This window comes from Mesocricetus auratus, unplaced genomic scaffold, assembly GCF_017639785.1.
Source record: "Mesocricetus auratus isolate SY011 unplaced genomic scaffold, BCM_Maur_2.0 Super-Scaffold_2245, whole genome shotgun sequence".
Taxonomy (NCBI): domain Eukaryota; kingdom Metazoa; phylum Chordata; class Mammalia; order Rodentia; family Cricetidae; genus Mesocricetus; species Mesocricetus auratus.
Genome location: NW_024429180.1, coordinates 17,986,402 through 18,007,799, shown reverse-complemented (window position 1 = coordinate 18,007,799; position 21,398 = coordinate 17,986,402). Strand labels below are relative to the sequence as shown.

Sequence of the window (21,398 nt, the reverse complement as noted above, 5' to 3'; positions counted from 1 at the left end):
TAAGCCTAATCTTTCATGGCTGAGCCATCTCTCCAGCCCTCCCTAACACATTCTTCACATATATTTCTTTCTGTTTCTGTCTGTAGTTGAATTCTGATAGATGGAAGACTAGGTTCACTTTAGATGTTTCCTTTATACTGGAAGAGAATAAGGAGAGAGAGAGAGAGAGAGAGAGAGAGAGAGAGAGAGAAACGTGCCACATTGCCAAATTGCTAACTTTACATTTTTCTCTCTAAAATTATGGAGCTGAACAGATGACAGGAATCTCATAACCAGCTAAATGCGGAACATGATATGATGCTAAATTGAGTTCAAGACTTCAAGTGCTTTAAGGACAAATATATACAGTAATGTTGAAACATTTCAGATTGATAAATGTGATGTGCTTGTTCTCATTTGGTAAAGTGAAAAGGAGATGTCTGCAAGATCTGAAATATATTTTAGAATATTAAAGTTCAGAAAATGACAATGGATTTCAGTTAAATATAGATAGAAGTCTCCAGGAGAAGGTAATTTACTTTTCAGTCATTTTGTGGATAAATGTACAAAGTCATATATATTCCTTCAATTAATTGTCAAGATTTGGGTCCTACTAACCACCAAAAGCTAGAGGCCACTTTGAGGATAACATATGTTTACAGGTTATACAGTGTGGGAAGAGTAACACAAAGCTAAAAACTTATAGAAGTTGGATCCCTTGCCATCTAGTGATTTAGACTTGTGGCTCTCTGTGGGCGACAGCATCTCTACTGCTCTTAAACTTACGGGAATGCATTCCTGATAATGAACTTGATGCCTATAACCATCCTGGAGCCTTCACCCAGTGACTGATGGAAGCAGAGGCAAACACCCACAGTTAAACACTGAACTGAACCCAAGGAACCCAGCGACAGAGAGAGAGGAGCAATGAGCAAATTGGCAAAGAATGGGCTGGCAAAACCAGCAGAGATAGCTGATCCGAACAGGAGAGAGCTCTTGGACCCAAGACCCACAGTGGGGAGGTCAGCATGGGACTGATCCAGACCCACTGAATGTGAGAGTCAGTGAGGAGGCCTGGGCAACCTATGGAGTCCTCGAATACAAGCAGACATCATGTGTCCATAACACAAAGAGGGATGCTCTCTCAGCCTGGACTCTTAGGGGAGTGCCTGGACCCAGCCCTGAGTGAAATGACAGACTCTGGATATCCCCTATGTGGAAGGAATTGGCAATAGGGTGGGAGGATGGGGGGGGGATAGTGGGGGTGCAGGAGGAGGGGAGGGAGAGGGAACTGGGATTGACATGTAAAACAAGCTATTTAAAATTAAAATAATAAAAAAGAAATGCTAAAAAAACCATACGGGAATGATAATGAGTGGTTCAGCATCTATACAGCTCAGCAGACCTGCTTAGGAGGTGATAGTGAAGGAGATCAGTTTACTCCTGGGGTGGGGGCTCTGCCTCTGGGAAGGTGGGGGTAGTTCCCAGGGAAAAGTAAGTCCCAAACAAAGAATCGGCTATGACCTCATGCTATTGTTCTATAGAATAGTGTCAAAGTTGTTCTTCATGTGAAGGTCAAAGACACATCATATCTGTATGAGGAAATGCTAATGCAGAGTGCTGACAGTTATAGTGGACATGGAAAACTAGCCCAACAACATGATAGCTGTAGCTATCTTGACACGACTTTGACAGTATCAATAACATTCTATAGCTTTACCTCTTGGTACTCGCCTAGGTTGGGCTTTCCAGAAAGCAGATGCTGACATAAAATTAAGAGTGGGAGAGATGCACTGGGGAGTAACAAGGCTGAGAGGAAAAAGGGGTGAGGCAGGGAGAGCGGCCATAATGTGATGCACATGTGATAAACACCTGCTCATTATTTTGGTAACTTTGGCCGAGAGAGGCCTGGTGTTATAAAAGAACAGCTCAGACATGGTCCAACCGCCATATCAGGGAAGGGCTGGATACTGTTCAGAAAAGAGCATCATTTCAGAATTAAAGCTTCAAAGCCAACAACTGGAAGTTGCTGGTGGCCCACATTCCTTACAGTTGAGCAGACTCAACTTTCCTGAAAGAGAATCTGGGGCACATGTCCTACCCAGGATGGCAGCACAGCAACTTGTAAACATCTGGGTGGCTGCATTTAGAGATGGAATTTGATTGGGTTAGCAGGAAGTGCTAGTCAACTACAGTAGAATTCTACAGTTCTACTGGTGGTAGCTTAGGGTAGTGAATCACCATCAGTTTATTTTGGTAAGTGGAATCATCGTTAAAAGATCAACTGTTGAAAATATAACCAGCTATTGTTTAAGACTTCTAGAGAATACTTCCATTTCTTGTTTCAGATCTCTTAACAGGATTTCTGTTTCATCTCCAAGGAGTGGATCCCAGGGGACATGTGAGCAGCTTGTTTAGTTGTGGTCATAGTCGACATGGGAAAAAAGTGATCAGAATGTCTTTTCTGCCGATGACGAGAAAGCATCACGATTTCATGTGGATGAAAAAGGTAGGACAGGTTGGCTATTTATGAAGTATTACTTTCTGTCTTCGTCACAAGTACCACGGTAGAGATGGCCAGGAAGGGGAAAGGAGACAAGGATGTGTTCTTCTTCCTAGGGTGCAATATTTAGCACAGTGCCTAACGTTGTTGAGGTTCTGATGCTATCACCACTTCTTCAGCACTGGTAAAGTTGCTTACTCCCTCTGTCTCCTAGTTTCTCTTTCTGTTAGGTGGTGACTACAGTCATGCCTACCTACACTAAAGAGTTGTGTGGAGGCTAAAATAACACATAACACAGGGCTGAGATTCAGGAGACTTCAGTTGCTCTATGTTGTTGCTTTGCTTCATCGTTCTTTTATACTGTCTCACTGAAATATGTGTTGTGTTACTGAGTTGTGTCATCTGCTCTGTGAAAGTAGAAACATAGAGAACCAGGGCAGGGGTTAAAATGAAGTAATTGATATATAAACAGGATTCAAGTTGTCTACTTTGAGTCAGATCTCTGATTTTTCAATGACTTCTTTTTCTTATAATAAAATTTAAGAACAAGTGAACCTTGTGGCCAATGAAAATAAAATGACACAAATATTCATTTCTAAATTATCTTTATAGATAACAAGTTACATAGGAATCTATTTTTTCTTTGCTAACATTAGGTGTCACTAGAGGTAATTCTATCCAGGGTGTTACTGTAAGGGGAAGCTAGCACTTACACCAATAATGTCAATGAAATGGCATGCTTATTATCTTAGAATATAAAACATATTGCGTTGGAACACATGAGAGCAAGTTTAAAGAAAATTAGGTATGGCCATACCATCACTTTCTATTATTGCTGGACTGGCAATGCTGATATTAGATATTTCAAGATGGCCCAATAGAGATCTGTCTGATGAATGATTTGAAGAATAAAAATATCAGGAAGACTTAATTTTTGTATTTAATGATTATACAAAGATTATGGAACTTTGTTGTGTCTGGCTAGTTGAACAAGGCTCATCTAATGTCTTCCTTATTTTAGAATTCTGCCCTGGACATATATGAAAGTAAAGTGAGAGGCTTCCAGATTTCTCTTCTTGTACCCACCCCTCAGGGGATCTCCAGAGTAAGATAATTTATGGAGAAAGGGCTTGGTTATCTTATAAAAGATAGTTGCATCAGATCATAATAAGCAGACGTTTTGCTGGTCTGCCGTACTCGTCTTGTTAAAGAAATGTGCTGTTGTTGTGGAATATCATTTTAACCAGGCCAAAGATGTATTGTACTTGTTTATGCTGCATTTGTTTAATGATCTAAGGATGCGTGTTTAATTACGTAAAAGATGTGTTGCATTTGTTTCTCCTTGCCTGCCTAAGGCATCTGATTGGTTTAATAAAGAGTTGAGCCGCCAATAGCTGGGCAGAGAAAGGCTAGGTGGGGGTGGCAGACAGAGAGAATAAACAGGAGGAGAAATGGGGGTTCCAAAAAGAAAAGAAGGAGAGAGGAGAACTAGGGAGAAAGAGAGGGACAACCTGGGGCCAGAAACTAGGCAGCCCCTCGCCAGCCAGACACTGGCGGAAGCAGTGAAAGTAAGATACCCAGAAGGAAAGGAAAACAAAAGGCCCCGAGGCAAAAGGGAGACGGAGAGAAACACGTTAAGTTCAAAGAACTAGCCATAAATGAGCCTAAGCCAGGCTGAGCACTCATAACAAATAATAACTCAGCGTGTCATGATTTGGGAGCTGGTTGGTGGCACACAATTAAGAGCCTGGTACACTCTGTGCCTTCCGAGAGGGAAAAAAGATGCACAATGTACAGTAGGCCACGCGTGGTTAGCCACCGGCTGTGACGATGTTCCACAAAAAAGTGACTCCTTAACATCACCGGATCTTAGTAACACCTGAGCAGTACCACGAAAATCCTACCTTGTCTCGTTCCTTTTCTCCGCCCGTCTCATTTCCTATTTCTAAAGGCCTTCTTCTCCGTAAGGCACGGGATGTATGTCTGAAGAGTCAGCTGGATTTGTAAATCTCTTACTACCAAGATGGGGGCAAAAGAAAGAGGCAGGTAAAGTCCTACACAGGGCTCTCAGGGCAGTGTATTAACTACCATGACGCATCATTATGGCATATTTGTCAGGACTCCTAGAGCGCACGACACTGAAAATGAACCCCAATGCAATCTGCGGACTCCAGGTGACGGTGGTATGTCATCGTGGGTTCAATGCTTGTTACAAACGCGCTGTGCTGCCGAGGAAGGCTATGCCTAAGCAGTAGCAGGAATATGTGTCTTTTTCCTTCCTTGAAATTTTACTGTGATTTTAAAGCTGATTTTATACATACGTATGTATGTATGTAATATGTATGTATGTATACATATGTTTGGTGACTCATTACCTCATTCGTGACTTGAACGAGCCTTTTAGGGCTGCCCTGAAGGTGGTGGATCTCTTTGAGACGTCCCAGGCTTGGGGACCGTGAAAAGGACGACCTGCCCTCCTCAGGTCCTCTAGGACGCATCATCCCTGTCCTCTCCCCTGAACCCGCGTCTCCGCGGTGACGGTGCATTCGCTCGTCCCACGGGGAAACCTGCCCTCTCGGAAAAGTCCAATCAAGCGGGGCGACTGTTTTTATTACCCCCCCGCCTCTCTGTCCACCGGCCACTCCCGACGGGCTGCCACCCTAGAGGACTCGCCAGCCTTCTCCATCTCCTCCCACCTAGGGCCACCTTCGCAGCGCCGACGCGGATGGGACGCCGGCGGAGCCAGCGAGCATGCGCGTCCGCCCCGAGCATGCTCAGTAGCTCGCGCGGCTCCCCGGAGCTCCGGCGCCGATCGGCGAGCGACGCGGACGTCTCCGCCGTAGCCGAGGCAGCGACAGGAAGTGAAGCGGCCCCGCCGGGCGAGCGCGGCGGCGGCAGAACCCGAGGCGGCGGAAGGGACACTGCGGCGGCGGCGACGTCGTCGTCGTCGACCGGGGAGGCCGAGGGAGCCGAGCGCCGAGGGGACACGCCCGCTCGGAAGCCAGACCCCGAGGCGGGCAGCATGGATCACCATCAGCTGGGGACTGGCCGCTACCAGGTGGTGAGTGCGCGGGTCCCGGGGGCCGGGGGGGACCCCACAGCCACCCCCCGGGCCGCCTCCCCGCCCCCGCCGGACCCTCCCCGCCCGCGGGCGCACCTCTCTCAGCCCCCGGCCGCACCCGACGGCCTGCTCGGCGCCCCGCACCGCCGCGACATCCCCCGAGTCGCCCCGGCGCTGCCTCTCCGCCCGTCCTTTCCTTCTTCCCCGACGCTGACGCTCGGGAGACACGCTGGTGGGGTTTCCGCCCGCCGCACCCACCTGCCGGGAGGCGATCGGCGTCGCGGGCGGAGGGGCCGGGCTGGGTCCACACCGCGGGCTGGGATGCAGCTGGCCTGGGAAACCCGCGCTAGGGGCCGTGGACCCGTAGGGAATCGCTGGCGTGGGGGACGATCGTGCCACTCTGTTCTGCTTCACCTTGTCATTTTGCCGCTGTGTTCGTGTTAATTAAAGTGATCGTTTGTTGGGAAAGACAAAAAAAAAAAAAAAAAAATCTGTCCCCACTGTGTGTGTGTGTGTGTGTGTGTGTGTGTGTTTGTGTGTGTGTGTGTGTGTGTGTGTGTGTGAGTGCAGCGTTTTATTAGTAGCCAATTTGGGATCTCGTTTGAAAAAAAATTAAGTTTCCATTTAATAATAGAGTTTACCTCTCAGGTATATGAACCTCTAGCTACATCTAATATGAGTGAAACGTGCCCTGTGTGGTCAGAATTTCTGTATCCCCCGCCCCCCAACCTTGTGTATTCCAACGTCAGCAGTATTTGCTGTGTTGCGTTTTCATTTATAAACTTTCAGATAATTTAGTGAAATCTGTTTAGTGAGGGGGGAGGAGAAAAACGTTTGTGCACATTGCTGATGGTGCAGTGTTGTGGTTTATGAAATTACAGCTAGTCCCATATGTCACCTTTCCTGTCTGTTTGCATGTGTGTTGTAACCCAAGCATTTTTGCAAGTGCCTTTTGACAAATGCCAAGGACTGTGGAAGACTGATCGTACCATAACTAATTTTTCATTTTTCTTTGGTAAGAGTTTACTTACTGTATGTAACATGGCCAAGTGATTAGGTTATGAATTTTTAGTATTTTCAGAATGGCTTGAGAAAAAATTGCTACTTTTCAAGTCCATTAGTTTTGGGTAGCATTATACTTTAAAAAACACTTTTCTAAGTGTTTGCAAAGATGAAATGCTACTGATAAACATCTTGGATAATCTTGTCATTGATACCTGTTTTAGTTTTCAAATCTTTCCCATTTCTATTTGTGTCTCTTAGTAATATAAATTGATAGGAATTCTTTCTTTGGTCTGATTTTCCTAATTGTGTTCAACCATGGTCACTGCTCACAATAGTTTGAACAATAAGCAATTTAATAAGTTGTTCCTTTTGCTTTCTATAGATATAACTAATTGGAACTATTTTTTTTTCTCAAAAAATCTCTCCAGGTAGAATGTTGTTTATTTTTATTGTTAATATATTTCCTCCTTCTCTTAACTTTCAAAGTAGGTTGAAAATACCACATTTTTTTTCCCCCTTCAGAACTGAAGCTGCCCTATATAGGCTTTGAATGGGCAGGCACACTCCATAAGGGCAGAGGGCAAAAGTCAATCATTCTAAATAAATTATTTTAGGGAGAATATTATTTTTCTTTATAAGCAGGAGCACTACCGAATTTTATCACATTCTAAATTTGCATTTTATTTCTTTCACTTGTGCAGTTACGTAGTAAGTTCGTCCCTGGGACAACTCTTGGCTTGCTGAGAATGGCTTCCTGTTATATAACTGTCTGGGAACATGGCATTGGTACAACTGAATTTCATGTTTTGAGTAGACTTTGTAGCTAGTTGTTAGTCTGGAATCCCAGGTTATGTGATGACCATGACTCTTTTATGACTGCCTATAGCTCAGGCCTCATTTTGAAACTCTAGGATGACTAATGGACAGCTTTGGTTGTTGTGTGTGAAGAGATGGTTAGGTAGGAGATACGGAACTATGTGTAGGAATGAGAAATGCTGTGCTATGCTACCTCACTCTCATTTAAAGAGCTAAAACTCAGGTCCACATAGTGTGCCAGGGCCATCGGAATGACCTACTGTCTTTAACACGAAGTGAATTTTTTTATTTTTGCTTAGCTAGCTTGTTTAGTAGATTTTATAAGTTTTTTTGTACTTTTACATCATACGTACACATGTATGTATACATGTATGTATAAATTTAAATCTGGATTCCCCTTATTCGAGAAAACATGTTGTATTTTTCTCTTCGAACCTGGCTTATTTCACTTAACATATTATCTCCCAGTTCCATCTGTCTTCCTGTTTGCTGTAAATGGTGTGTTTTCATTCCTTACAGCTGAATAAAACAACCTCGTGTCTATACTCAGTCTCCTACTACAATAAGAGGCACAGGACACTCTTCCTGAATATAGAAATTGTTGTTTGTCTCCTCCTCTTTCCTCTCCATTGTAATAACAGATGCCTAACAGTACATAAAATTACAGCCACAAAGTCTTGACACTCTTCTAACTTCATGGAAAAAAGTTGGGCTTGATGGGAAATGTTGTTGTGCTTGATAGGAAAAGAGCAATGTGCCAAACGGTTAAATAGTTAACTTGTCTTGCAGCTGCCAAACTATATTCTGGCTTTGGTGTTGTCTATTTTGAAGGCTCATGTACCTACAACAAGTTGACTACTAAGATTCAAAAGATTTAAAAGACTTTGTACAATTTAGATTGGCAGTGTTAATTGTAGCAGCAGTTTCTCAAACTATATACTAGAATGCCAGCAATAGGTGTTCTTGGAGTACATCTAACATACTATGTAGTGAGAAATTCTTGATTAAAAAGACAGTAGATTTTTTTTACCCTAGTTATTTTTGATCTTTTGTCACAAAATATTTTTCTTTACATTTTAAGATAATGTTTCTACAGTGTAAGTTTTCTATGAAATATAATTTGAGGTATTTGTGCTACAGAGGTCTGAGTACTTTTATATCTGGAGAATTTAGTTGCTCCTGATAAATCAGCTAAGGAAGGGAGGTTGGAATGCTAAAGTCAAGTTAGGGAGCTGGGATGTAGCTCAGTGGCAGGGCACTTGACCTAGAATGTTTGCACAGAAGGCTCTGGTTCCATTTCTAGCACTACAAAACAACAACAACAAAACAGGCTTTAATGTCATCTAGGCTTATATGTAGGTTGTTCGTTTGCAATAAAAAACAAACAAACCTTTTTTCTTTTTTGTCTACCGTATGCCATATGTGTGCTGGTCCTCAAGGATACCAGAGAGTCCCTGAGCCACTTGCTGTGAGCACTGGGAACTGAACTCTGGTCATTGAAAGAGCATTAAATACTCTTAAACACTGAGCCATCTTTTTTCTTCTTTAAATTTTTAGTAATTAATTAATTAAATTTTCTAGCCCAATCAGTTTCCCCTTCCTCCCTCCCTCCTCTCCTCTCAGTTGTCCTGAAAAGCACAGGCTTCCCATGGATATCAGTCAGCCATGACATGCCAAGTTGCAGCAAGACTAGGCTCCTCCTAGCATATTGAAGCCAGGTGAGACAGCCCAGTAGGAGGAAGGGGTCCCAAGAGCAGGCAGCAGAGTCAGAGACAGTCCTCCTCCCTCTGTCAGGAGTCCCACAAGAAGACCGAGCCACACATGTGCAGAGGGCCCAGTCCTGTGCGAGTTCTCTGGTTGGCCGTTCAGTCTCCCTGATTCCCAGTGAGCCCAGCTCAGTTGGCTGGATGTTTTCCCGCAGTGTCCTTGGTCCCCCGGGCTCCCATAATCCTTCCTCCCCCTCTTCCAGAGGATTTCCCAAGGTCTGCCTGATGTTTGGCTGTGGGCCTCTGCATCTGTTTCCATCCCGCTGAGCCACCTTACCAAGCCTCCTGTTTGCAGGTTTTGAAACAGTGGGTTAGTTACTTGACATCTTAAAGCACTGTTTCCCCATATTAGTACAACCTCATAAGTATTGTTTATTCTGAGACCTAAATACTGTAATACATATAGAGCTGTGGTTCCCAACCTGTGGGTTGCACTCTCTCGGGGGTGGGGGCTGTGTTGAACATCTCTTTCACAGGGGTCCCAAGTCATATATCTTGCATATCATATATTTACATTATGATTTATAACCGTAGCAAGATTACAGCTATGAAGTAGCAATGAGATAATTTTATGGTTGGGGTTCGCCACAACATGAGGAACTGCGTGGCAACACTTGGAAGGTTGAGAACCACTGATACAGAGGCTGGCACATAGAAATAACTACTGTTTTCATAAGCTAATGAATTAGTCTGTTAATGTTTCGTGACTTTTGGCAGAAAACAGAGGACGCCTAAGTCAGAACAAATGACATTACTCACAGTCTCACAAAGCAACAGGAACACAGCATATATGAGTAGTTTTCCTTGTTCCAAAGTTCTGTGAGGTTAATGAGTGTTTGGAGGGACACAGCGATGAGTTAACATCACATCTGAGTCAACCTGAATCACAGCTTGGCACTTTTTATGTATCTGTTTATTTTGTGGAAAGCAGCTAACATTGTAGCGAACAGCAATGCTGGTTTTATTTGCTTCTGTGCTTGCCTTAGCTGTCTGATGTCTCTGGGCTTAAGCACAAGGAAGGCTCACTCATCAGGAAGCTGAAAGCTGTGCTTAGGACAGCATACTAGCCAAGGATGCTGCGACTTTCAAACCCAGGACCATCGATCGCCTCACCCAGTAGACCATTCTAGGTGATGTAGTAGATGGTGAATTCTAGGTGTAGTTGTTTACTTTCATTTTCCAGTTTGAAGAAATCCCATAGTCTTTTAATTTATGTTGCTTCTAGTTATCATCTTTTTTTGTCCCTCCTGATTTCTGTGACCTTCGTTTCTTTTGAATTTATCAATATACATTATCTGTCTTATATTACTATTTTTTACACTCAAGCTTGCCCAGCTGCATAATCTGACACCTCCAAGCTCTTGTCTACTTTAGTCTCTGTCATGCTGACACCGAACTTTGTCTTTCACAGTCCTGATATTTAGAAGCTTTCTTTTGATATCTTTGCCTTTATTCTCAAGCGAATTCTTCCCAGTTCCTTAAATGTGGTGCATTTCATGCTATAAAATAATTAATACTTCCTTCTGACGTTTAGCTGCCCTTTGGTTTATTGTTTGCATGGCATGAGTCATGATCTCTTAATATAAATTGGATTTTTTTTCCTCAAAAACCTTCAGTGGTTTCCTTCTAAACTCCCATTCCACCATTCACTAGCATTTACTATTACAGCTTTCAAATATGTAGAAAACTGGAAGAAATAAGTTTGTTACATTTATGCTTTTGTATGTCTTCAGTCCCTATTTAAAACATAGAATTTTTTATTTGGTACGAATTTCATACATGCATACTATGTATTTTAATCATATTCATCCCTACTCCGCCTAACCCTTTTCCAGATCTACCCCCTACTGGATTCCCTTCAAACCTAGTGTCTTCTTTTTAGTTTTTTTCAGGACAGGGTTTCTCTGTAAGATCCTGCCTCTGCATCTGGAGTGCTGGGATTAAAAGTGTGTGCCACCACCACCTGGTCACCTCTTTTTAACTTTTAAAATTTGAGACAAGGTCTCACTCTGCAGCCCTGAGAAACACCAATACCCAGTGTGTACCATTATTGTTTACAAATAAACCTACTGCAATCCTACAAAATATTACCATCACTCCAGAAAGTTTTCCTAGAGCATTTGCCGGTCAGTGCCTATCCTCCAGGTGATTTCCCCACGTTAAATAGACAGGCCTTCTAGTTTTAGAATGGCTAGCTTGTAAACTGTGAAACTATCACTCAGTGTGAAGGGTTTGAGATGGATCTGTGTTATCAATGTCAATGGATCATCTCTTTTTGCTATTGAATAGTTTTACAAGTTGTGTGAATACACAAGACATATGAATGTACTTCTCTTATCCGTTCCTTTGTTGGGAGACATTTGGATTATTTTTAGCTTTTGTCTCTTCTAAGTGAAACTTAGGAATACTCTTGTATCAGTCTTTTTGTGAACATGTACTTATTTCTTTTGGATAGAATAGGTAATAGTGTAGATGTATATTTAATTGCCAGACCCAGACTTCTTTTCCGGAAATTAGTTTCTACTCGATGACTGTTTTAATGTTTGAAGTGTGTAATTGTTAGCACACAGGTTCTTTGATTGGTCCTTCCATACCTGTATAGAGCTTTCCTTCTTTCGTTTTTATGGACGGATTGCTGATGTGTAGCAGGGCTTTTTTCTTGTTAATTCTTCAATCATACTATATTCTCTCCCACTTATATTTCTCCTTACTTTATGTGAAGGCCTAGTTTGGTTTATTTGCCTCATACAACCTTATTCTTAAATGTAGGAATCCCTTTAAATCTGTAATTAGAAGAATTTTGGGTCTGCCATTTGCACCAAGGCAAAGGAAAAGTTGAGAATCACAATATTAGAAAAATTGTTGTCTTGAATTACATGTATGTGTGTGCCTTTCCACTGTAGCATCTAGAGCTTTCCTCAGAGATACTTGAGAGGTTCTGGGAAAGCCTGATTTTTATTTCATCTTTCAAACAGACCTTTAAAATTTAGGAAATCTGTACATGAGAAAATTTACACTGAAAATTTTGTGTACCAATTAGTTTACCAAGGTGTACATCAATACTCTGATGTGTTATGTTCAATTCTAGGATCAATATTCTGTTCCTATGATTGCAAGGGTAAATTGTTTTTCAGTGCTCCTTAAAGTTCCCCTTGCCACTTCTGTGAATGTTCTAACAATTTTAACTGTGCCATTGACTTGAATGTGTCTCATTAAAATATCTATATACATGAATTAGTTAATTACTTCAGCATTCATGAGCAATGCTGAATCAAATTCAGACCCTTATTAGGTATATTTAAGCTGTCATTCTAGTACTAGTGTAATATATATCCAATAACATTTAATAATAATTTAGATCATGAAAATACTGTGATACAGATAATCTGTGGATTTATCTTGGAGGCTGGAGAGATGGCTCAGGGGTTAAGGGTATGTATTATTGCAGAGGACCAGAGTTCAATTCCCAACACCCTTGTTGGGCAGTGTTTGCCTTCAGGGGTACATGCACACAGACGTATACATAATTAAAGGTAATAAAAACATTTTAAAAGAAAATATAAATGATGTTGACAGGAACACCCCGGTTCTCTGTGTGCTTTCTTGTGTCTTCTCGTATCTTCTCAAAACGGCCTTGGCCTCTCACAGCATAGGAGGAGGAAGAAGCTGCCATTCTTCCTGAGGGTCTAGACATGAAAGTTTACAATTCAGCTTCTCTTGCATCTCTTTTAGTCAAAGCAGCTGGTAGACCAGCCCAGATCCAAAAGGGAATCGATTTCCCTGCCTCACTCTCAGTTTGTGCTGAGACAGAGTTATACTGTAGCTCAGGCTGGGCCTTGAAGTTGAGCAATTATCCTTTCTCAACCTCTGACGGTCTAGGGTTACAGGTGTGGGCTACCAGACTGACTCAACTTCCGTCTTTTTTTTTTTTTTTTTTTTTTTTTTTTTTGGTTTTTACGAGACAGGGTTTCTCTGTATTGTTTAGGAGGCTATCGGTCCAGCCCGGCCTCGAACTCACAGAGATCCGCCTGCCTTTGCCTCCCGAGTGCTGGGATTAAAGGCGTGCGCCACCACCGCCCGGCTCAACTTCCATCTTTTAATGGGGTAGAGGTTGCAGCTGTGTTGAGGGAATAACTGGATGTTGTTATTCTTTGAATTAGACATGTGACCCCTCCGTAAATGACTACTTGGGATCCCTTCCACGAGGAAGGTGCAGTAGTCAGGCTGAAACTTGACTGAAACAGATCTAGTTCTTGTGGGTGAGTGTTGCAGGTATGATAATGGCCTACATAAGTTTGTCGGTTTCAGACAGAAAGAAAACCATGAGGCTTCTGCGAGGTGGGGATTGGGTTGAGCCAAAATTCAGAGTAACTTGTATTCGAATTTGGTGAGAAAACGGAACTCCAATGACAACTCTGATTTCTAATTTTTATTTCATAAAAACAGTCAGGTTCAGGTAAGGAGCAAGACACAGGGCCAAATGAAAGTAAAACTGGCCTGGAGTGAAGAAGTCAGTTCACCTTTTCTGTAGTCTGTTGCTTGAGTTCACTGCAGACAGACCTCCAAGTCTAAGGGATTGCCACCACCACAGTAGGACATGCCAGCATCTGAGTCAGCAATAGCGTAGAGGCTTTTCTTTCTTTTTCTTTCGTGTAGAACCTAGTATATGTTCATTGAATATTTATGAATGTAAAGAAAATGTAATCATAAATAGCTACAAATATTAAAAATGGGTCTTCTACTCTAGTCCTTTGCCCATCAGTTCTACCTGCTTGAGTTAGCTGCTTGTAACACACAGGATTTATATATATCAGGTTTTTTACTTTTTTATTCTTAGAAACACTCTTGTTTACATATCCATCCCCCCATTCCCTCACCCTCCCATGCTCCCCACCAACCCCAACCCACTCCCCACCCACTCCCCAGGGATAGTGAGGTGCTCCACGGTGGGTCATCAAAGTCCATCACATCATTTGTGGGAGAGCCCAGGCCCTCCTTTCCGTATCTGAGCTGTAATAATATCCCTCCATAGGGAATGGGCCCCCAAAGTCCATTTGTGACCTAGGAATGAACACTGGCTCCACTGTTAGAGGTTCCATAGACTGTCCTGGCCTCCTAGCTGGTACCCACATTTAGAGGGCTTGGTTTGGTTCAATTCTGGTTCCCGCACTTTACGACTAGGGTCTGAGTGGTCTCATTAGGTCAGGTCAGCTGTTTCTGTGGGTTTCTCCAGTTCCATCTTGGTTCACTTTGTCATTTCTCCTCCCTCTCCACAACTGGATTCAGGGAGTATGGCTCAGTGTTTAGCTGTGGGTGCCTGTTTCTGCTTCGATCTGCTGCTGAGTCAAGGCTCTAGGAATGGTAACCAAGGTAGTCATCAGTCTCATTATAGGGGTTGGGCATCAAAGGCAGCCTCTCCACCACTGCCTAGGTTCTTAGTTGGGGTCATCCCTGAGGATCCTCTACCTCTTCCTCTCTCTGTGCCAGACTTCTCTCCAAACCTGTACTGGCTCCCTCTATTAAGGCATCTCCTTTCTTGCCCTCCTCTGTTCCTCCCCTGTCTCAGTCCTCCTGCTCTCCTCCCCCTTCTCCCCCTTTCCATCTCCCTCCTGTCCCCCCCCATTTGCTCAGTGGTTCTTGTCCCCCTGCCCGTCTTTGGGGACCATGAGTTTTTCTCTCGGGGTCCTCCTTGTTTCCTAGCTATGTAGAGGCTTTTCTGATTTGCTGACTTAAAGCCTACAATATATGGCTATGATCTTGTGGCTCTATATGAAGCTGGGAGACTGAACTGAATCAGAGGGTGAAGCTGATTAAACCCTTGCAGGGGAGGTAAACTATGAGCTGAGATTTCAATTCCCTAGCACACACTCCATGGCAGTCTTAATTGGACAACACATACAAAATTCAGATTCAGCCTGCCTGACTGTGGTGGCACGTGCCTCTGATCCCAGCACTTGGGAGACAGAGCAGGTGGTTTACCAAGCCAGTTTCAGGACAACCAGAGCTACACAGAGAAACCCTGTCTCGAAAAGAAAAAGAATTTTAAGACAGTGACTGCAGATTTTATTAAACGCTATTTTTAATTATGCGTGTCTCTGTGTGAGTTTCTTCATGTGAGTGCCGTGTTGGTGGAGACTAGAATTACAGGCAGTTGTGAGCTTCAGGACATGAGTGCTCATAACTGGACTTGCATCTTCTGCAATGGAAGTAAATGCTCTTAAACACCAAGCCATCTCTCTAGCTTGTCCTTATTTGTTTTATATTGATTATTTCTACTCTTGACTTAGTATCCAACTCACATCCTAAAATATTGCCTAGTTGTACATGTATTTGATAACATTATTTTGGAATTATGTTTGTATTCTATATTCTATATATATTCTATATAGATAGTCTTGACATGCAAATAGCTATGGAATACATCCTGCTGACATTTATTAATGTGAATTTACCGACATGATCATTATAATTAAGGCTAGTCCTACCCACCATGTGATTTTTTTAAGCCATCATTATGTCTATGATTTCTGGCCATGTCGTTATGGTTTCTTTTAGAAGTTTGATCACTTAGCTGGAATTAAGGTGTGGGTAAAAATTCTTGTTAAAGACATGCCAAGTGCAAGTTGGGAAATGTTGGAGTAGTTTAAGATTTACTATCAGATTATTTCACTGTTTTGACTTGCTTCCTTCTAAGATTTGTTTGAACAGGAATAACATAATAATTTTAAGTTCAGGAATGTGCAGTGTTTTCATTCGTCTGTGATGTCTGCAGAGTTACCCCTCACATTATGTAGAGAAATCACGCTACTTGGCCAGCAGATTTGAGAATAAAGAAATAAACTCCAATTTATTATGTACAAATCTTAGTGTATTGAGGTTAACCTCTTTAGTAATTTTTTTTGGGGGTCTGAGGACATGTAATCTGTTGGATATTGGAATACCAATGGATATTTTTATGACAGTCTTTTGAAGGTCATTTGTTGTTTTTATGTCAGGAGAGCTTTTGTGAAAGTCAGGTGACATTTTGTATGGTTTCTTTCAAGAGGCAGGGTCTTGAGGTAAAACTTGAGACTTCAGTGACTTTGTCTGTAATCTTAGCAGAATGATTGGTTTGTCCCTGTGTCTTTGTTACTGTATCGTACACTCCTCAGCCCCGTGTTACTCTCGTTCTCCCCCTTTTGTGCTCCCCATGTTAATCGTTGCTTTCTGAGGTGTAAGCACACTGTTCCCCCTCCTCTGTCTTCCTTCCTTCCTGGGACCAAGGCCTGGTCTTTATCTGTGTCTGCATTGAGATGTTATTTTCTCCAGAGAGTGTCCTCCCACTTTCTGACTCCTTGCTGCCCTTTTCTCCACTTTACTTCCAAGTTATGTATGTTTTTTTTAACACTGTGCACTTATGCTTATTGTAGCTTATGCTTATTTTGTAGTATATATTTGCTCACTAGATTGAAGTCTGTAGGGAGGAGGAACTAGATCTGACTTGCTTGTAATTGTTGTGGGCTTCCTGACGATAAGGATAGAATACATGACTTCTGGAAGAAATAAATGAGTTAGATATGATGATGCACATATAATCTGACTACATCTGAAACTAAGGCAGGAAGAAGATTATGTGTTGAAGCCTGTCAGGGTTACATAGCATGATACTATTTCAGAAAACCAAAGCAGGCAAATACACAGGAAAGAAAATGAGAATAATAGCTGAATACCTTTTCTGGGTGTTCAAGGTGTAATTGTACATATATGACTGTATTATAGAGTGATATGTAATTTTACAGAGTCTGAACTGGGAAAGTATGCTGTACAACCTATATAATACTAATATCATTAATGTTTGCTATTAGGATACATACTGTGCATAATACTGCTATTTAATTCTGATATTTTTACATAAGGCCTCTTCTGAGTTGCAACTTAACATTTGTAAGATAGTGAGTGTGGCCGATCTCATCTGATCTTGGAAGCTAAGCAAGGTCGGGCCTGGTTAGTACCTGGATGGAAGATAGTAAGGGTGGGTAAATTATTCTATCCATATGTGATGGTTTGAAAGAAAATGGACCCTAAAGGGAGTGACACTATTTGGAGGTATGGCCTTGTTGGAGGAAGTGTGTCACTGTGGGGGCAGGTCTCAGGTTTTGAGGTCTCTTTTGCTGAAGCTTCCCTCCGTGTGACAGTCGACTTCCTTGTTGCCTGTGTAGCAAGATGTAACACTCTTCAGCCCCAGCACGGCACATCTGCCTGCATGATGCCATGCTCCCTGACGTGATGATAACTTCTGAAACTGTAAGCGAACCACCCCAATTGAGTGTTTTCTTTCTAAGAGTTGCCATGGTCATGGTCTTTTTACAGCAATAAAAACCCTAAGTAAGATACCATGAAAAGGAGAATAGTTCTTTCTAGGTATTTTGTAAGTAGGGAGTACTTAATCATTTTCTTCAACCATCCCATATGATAGAAGTCTATCTATAGGAACTTCTGTTTGAGGTTATGCAACAAACCTAGAGGACGAATTTAATTACTTAGAACATAATTTCAGTATTAGAATTATACCAAAACAATAAAGAAGGGCAGGAAGGGAGGGTAAATGAATAATTCTAAAGATGTTTGAAATGGTCCAAGGGAATCATTTGCTATTTGCCCCAAATTGTATATAATATACATTGGAGTGTGTGTGTGTGTGTGTGTGTGTGTGTGTGTGTAATGCCTTAAATGAGTTTATAACACTTGGTGTAATAATGCTTTCCCCAAGAGCTATAGGCTATGTAACAAAAACTCCAGTTCTGTACATGAGAAACCTCCTTTAAGTTTTTGGTCTGGGGAGTCCCAGAGACTCCTAAAACAACATAGGCTATTGGTGTTGCTTTTCATTGCCTCCCAGAAACTGAAGATAAGTCCCTATTTCTGAAAACACCACCCATTTCTGACACAGGACTTCGGATTTGAGCTGGAACTGATCTGACAGCCTCCTCTCTGACAGCTACCTTTTCCATACTAGAAGGTGTTATGTGGGCTGCCAAGACCCAGCTGTGACGCCTATGACCATCAGGGGAAAAGAGTGACATTCATAACTTGGTGGTAGCCAACAACTGTCTAATTGGACTTCAGATCTGCTTTGACGGGAGAAAAATCATACCTGATACTATAAACTTAGGCAGTTGACCATGCTAGTGAAGTCATGAAGGAGATCATGGAGGAGAATCAACTGATGTCACTTTATTTACTCAGCTAGTGTAATTCCTACCTGCATGTGAAATACTTCTCTCATAAGAATCATTTCAGATAAAGATTGTATTAGAGTCATGGCTAGTCAAAATGCAGAGAACTTCTGACCTTGTGGTATCCCAATTGGTACATTAGCAACACACCCTCCATACCTAAGGCTTAGGGAACGTTCAGAAAGTGGGCATGGAAAGATTGTAGGAAGTCTGTTACAAGATTGTGTCTTCTAGATATGACAAGGAAGCCACATCCATGAAATCTCGATGTTATGGCTGCTTAAATAAGACCTGAGCAATGGCAGCAGAAACTGACACTCCATGGTGGATAGGGAAATCTCACAGGGCTCCAACCAAGAAGAGCTCTACAGGCAATTAGCACCTGCTGGGAGTGGGAGAGGTCTTCTTCCTTAGGAACGAGTTCTCCAATTGGTTATCCAGTACCAAGTAGTCAGTCCTAAAATATATATGCATACAATAACACTAGACAGACTGAGCAGGGTATATTTCTCTCCCCTCCCCCCATATATATTCCAGAACATTTTCTTTATTGAGATTGTCTAGACCAGCCTGGTCTACAAGAGCTAGTTCCAGGACAGCCTCCAAAGCTACAGAGAAACCCTGTCTCACCCCCCCAAAAGAATGTCTAGAGGTTTGTTAATAGTTTGTCCTGACTTTATAGTTATAGTAAGCAACAATACATCTTGCAGTGAGAGGGTTGGCCTGTAGGTGACCACTACCACGTTGAAACAAGAGCCGACTGTCACAGGTTTCTGATATTTTCCACCCCCTGTATTGAACTTTCTTCTTTTTTTTCTTTAATGTATGTTGGGGGTCTTAAATTTCCTTATTTTCTTTCTGCTCCTTCCAAGGTTTTTTTTTTCTTTATTTTATTTTTAAACTCTGTGCCCATTTATACACCTATAAGCTGAGTTTGTGTTCTTCACTTGTTCCGTGGTTTTAGAGTTATGTCATTTCTTGGAGTCCGCTTTTTAACTGGGGGCTTCCAAAGCTAATGTCTGCTATTTAGGAAAAGTGGAAGTGTAATAGTGGTTTGGACAGTAAGTCACAAAGCTGGCCAACTGACACACAGTTCACTTAGCTAAGAATAAGTTCTGCTGTTTTGTTGCTTAGCTACATAACTATTGTTAATAATGTATATTTCAAAATAGCAGAAAGGATGTTTCGTATTTCACTACAAAAAGGAAATAAAATGTATAGATTAGGGAGTAAGTTAATATGTTGATAGAGTCTGTAAGGTATGGAAGAACAACACCTCTTGGAACTTATAAGTGATTACAATAGGAATACGACATTAATAGGGAAAAGCCAGTCTCTGTAAACAGTGAACAAATGAATCAGAAGTTCTCAAAAACTTGTTCACATACAGTATTCACAAGTATGCTTAGAGCAGCTTTGATCGTAATTTCCCAAATGGAAACAACTAGTATACCATCAATGGGTAAATGAAGTATAGTTCTTCTAGACAGTTACATATATTTAGGACAAAAAATGAGTGATGCCGGGCGGTGGTGGCGCACGCCTTTAATCCCAGCACTTGGGAGGCAGAGGCAGGCGGATCTCTGTGAGTTCGAGGCCAGGCTGGACCGACAGCCTCCAAAACAATACAAAGAAACCCTGTCTCACAAAAAAAAATGAGTGATTAGATATCAAATGCCATGAAGGAAACACTAGTGCATAATACTAACTAAAAGAAGCTAGATTGACAAATCTAGGTACTGTATGATTTTCAGCTGTGTGACATTCTGGAGACATTATTTTCAGAGACAGTTTTTAAAAAAATCAACGACAGCTATGTCCTAGTGAGGAAAGAGGGGAGGTTGGGCATACAAGAGGAGTTTAAGTATAGTAAAACCTCTGTTTAATACTGTGAGAGTATAGAGATCCTGAGACGTTTATCATAAGCTACAAAATTAACAGCGAGACTAAACTTTGAATGCCAATAATAGCATGGCAGGTTCATGAGTTTTAACAAGTATGCCAGTTTGGAGAGGATAAAGATAATGGGGAAGGACATTTTGCATATGAGGGGCAGGGTTATGTGGGAAGTTGCTGCATTTTCAACTGACATTTGCTGCGAGCTGAAATCTAAAAACTTACTAAGACTTGGTATATGGTAAGTCAGTTTATTGCAGAGAGAGAGAGAGAGAGAGACAGAGACAGAGACAGAGACAGAGACAGAGACAGAGACAGAGAGACAGAGAGAGACAGAGACAGAGAGACAGAGAGACAGAGGGAGAGGGTGAAGGTGAGAGGGTGAGTGATTCATAGTGTATGTTTACATGGGTGTTTGTCTTCTGGTAATCTAGAGTTACTCAGCTTATGTGTTTAGACCTTGACTTTTGAGAGTCTTTGGTTTTGCATGTAACATGTTGATGGATCAGCCCTTTAGTAGTGTCTGTAGTGGTATCTTGGCACTTGCTGCTTCCTGAATGAATCACTAGCAACAGCATGCCTTAGTAACAAATGTCACTGTATTTAGTTTTGCTTGAGGATTCTGTTCTTAGCCTCTCTCTCTATTTGTAAAGGGAAGACTACAGCTTTCTATGAAGAAAGATGGCATTTCGGCCTGGTCCTTGGTAGTCACTGTTCACTGTTACCTATGATCAAATATAGTCATTCTCCTTTATTCTCCTTGCTGCAGCACAAGGTGCACTCTGTCACAGCCTTTCGCTAGAGCTCCTTAGTCATTAGAACTACAGGTTCTGGGTATTAATAGTATTGAATCTATTCACTGTGGCCATTATTATAAACCTAGGTTTAGTAAGTCTTGGTTGTAAAACTAATTGATGACTGATTGAATAAGTAAAAATACACAAATCACAGAAATAAAATGAAGCTTAATGAAGTTATTAATGCATTCAAGCTTATCTATCTTAATTTATATCTCCTGACACCAAATCATGTTCTTTTTTAGTTTATTCAATTAGCAGCTACCTGGTCTTCGTGAACAGTGGTTCTCAACCTGGGTCATGACCCCTTTTGGGGTTGAATGACACTCTTATAGGGGTTGCCCGAAACCACTGGAAAAT

General features: G+C 41.9%; 1 protein-coding gene across 1 annotated transcript in view; it reads left to right on the top strand.

Moving 5' to 3' along the window:
- Positions 1 to 21,398, top strand: part of Ndfip2 (Nedd4 family interacting protein 2) — a 63,123-nt gene that overhangs the window by 2,824 nt on the left and 38,901 nt on the right. Inside the window, exons 2-3 of the mRNA XM_005070319.4 lie at positions 2,361 to 2,488; positions 5,183 to 5,543. Of these exons, the coding sequence (XP_005070376.1) occupies positions 5,208 to 5,543 (336 nt within the window). The 5' untranslated portion in view covers positions 2,361 to 2,488; positions 5,183 to 5,207. The remainder of the gene's footprint in view (positions 1 to 2,360; positions 2,489 to 5,182; positions 5,544 to 21,398) is intronic.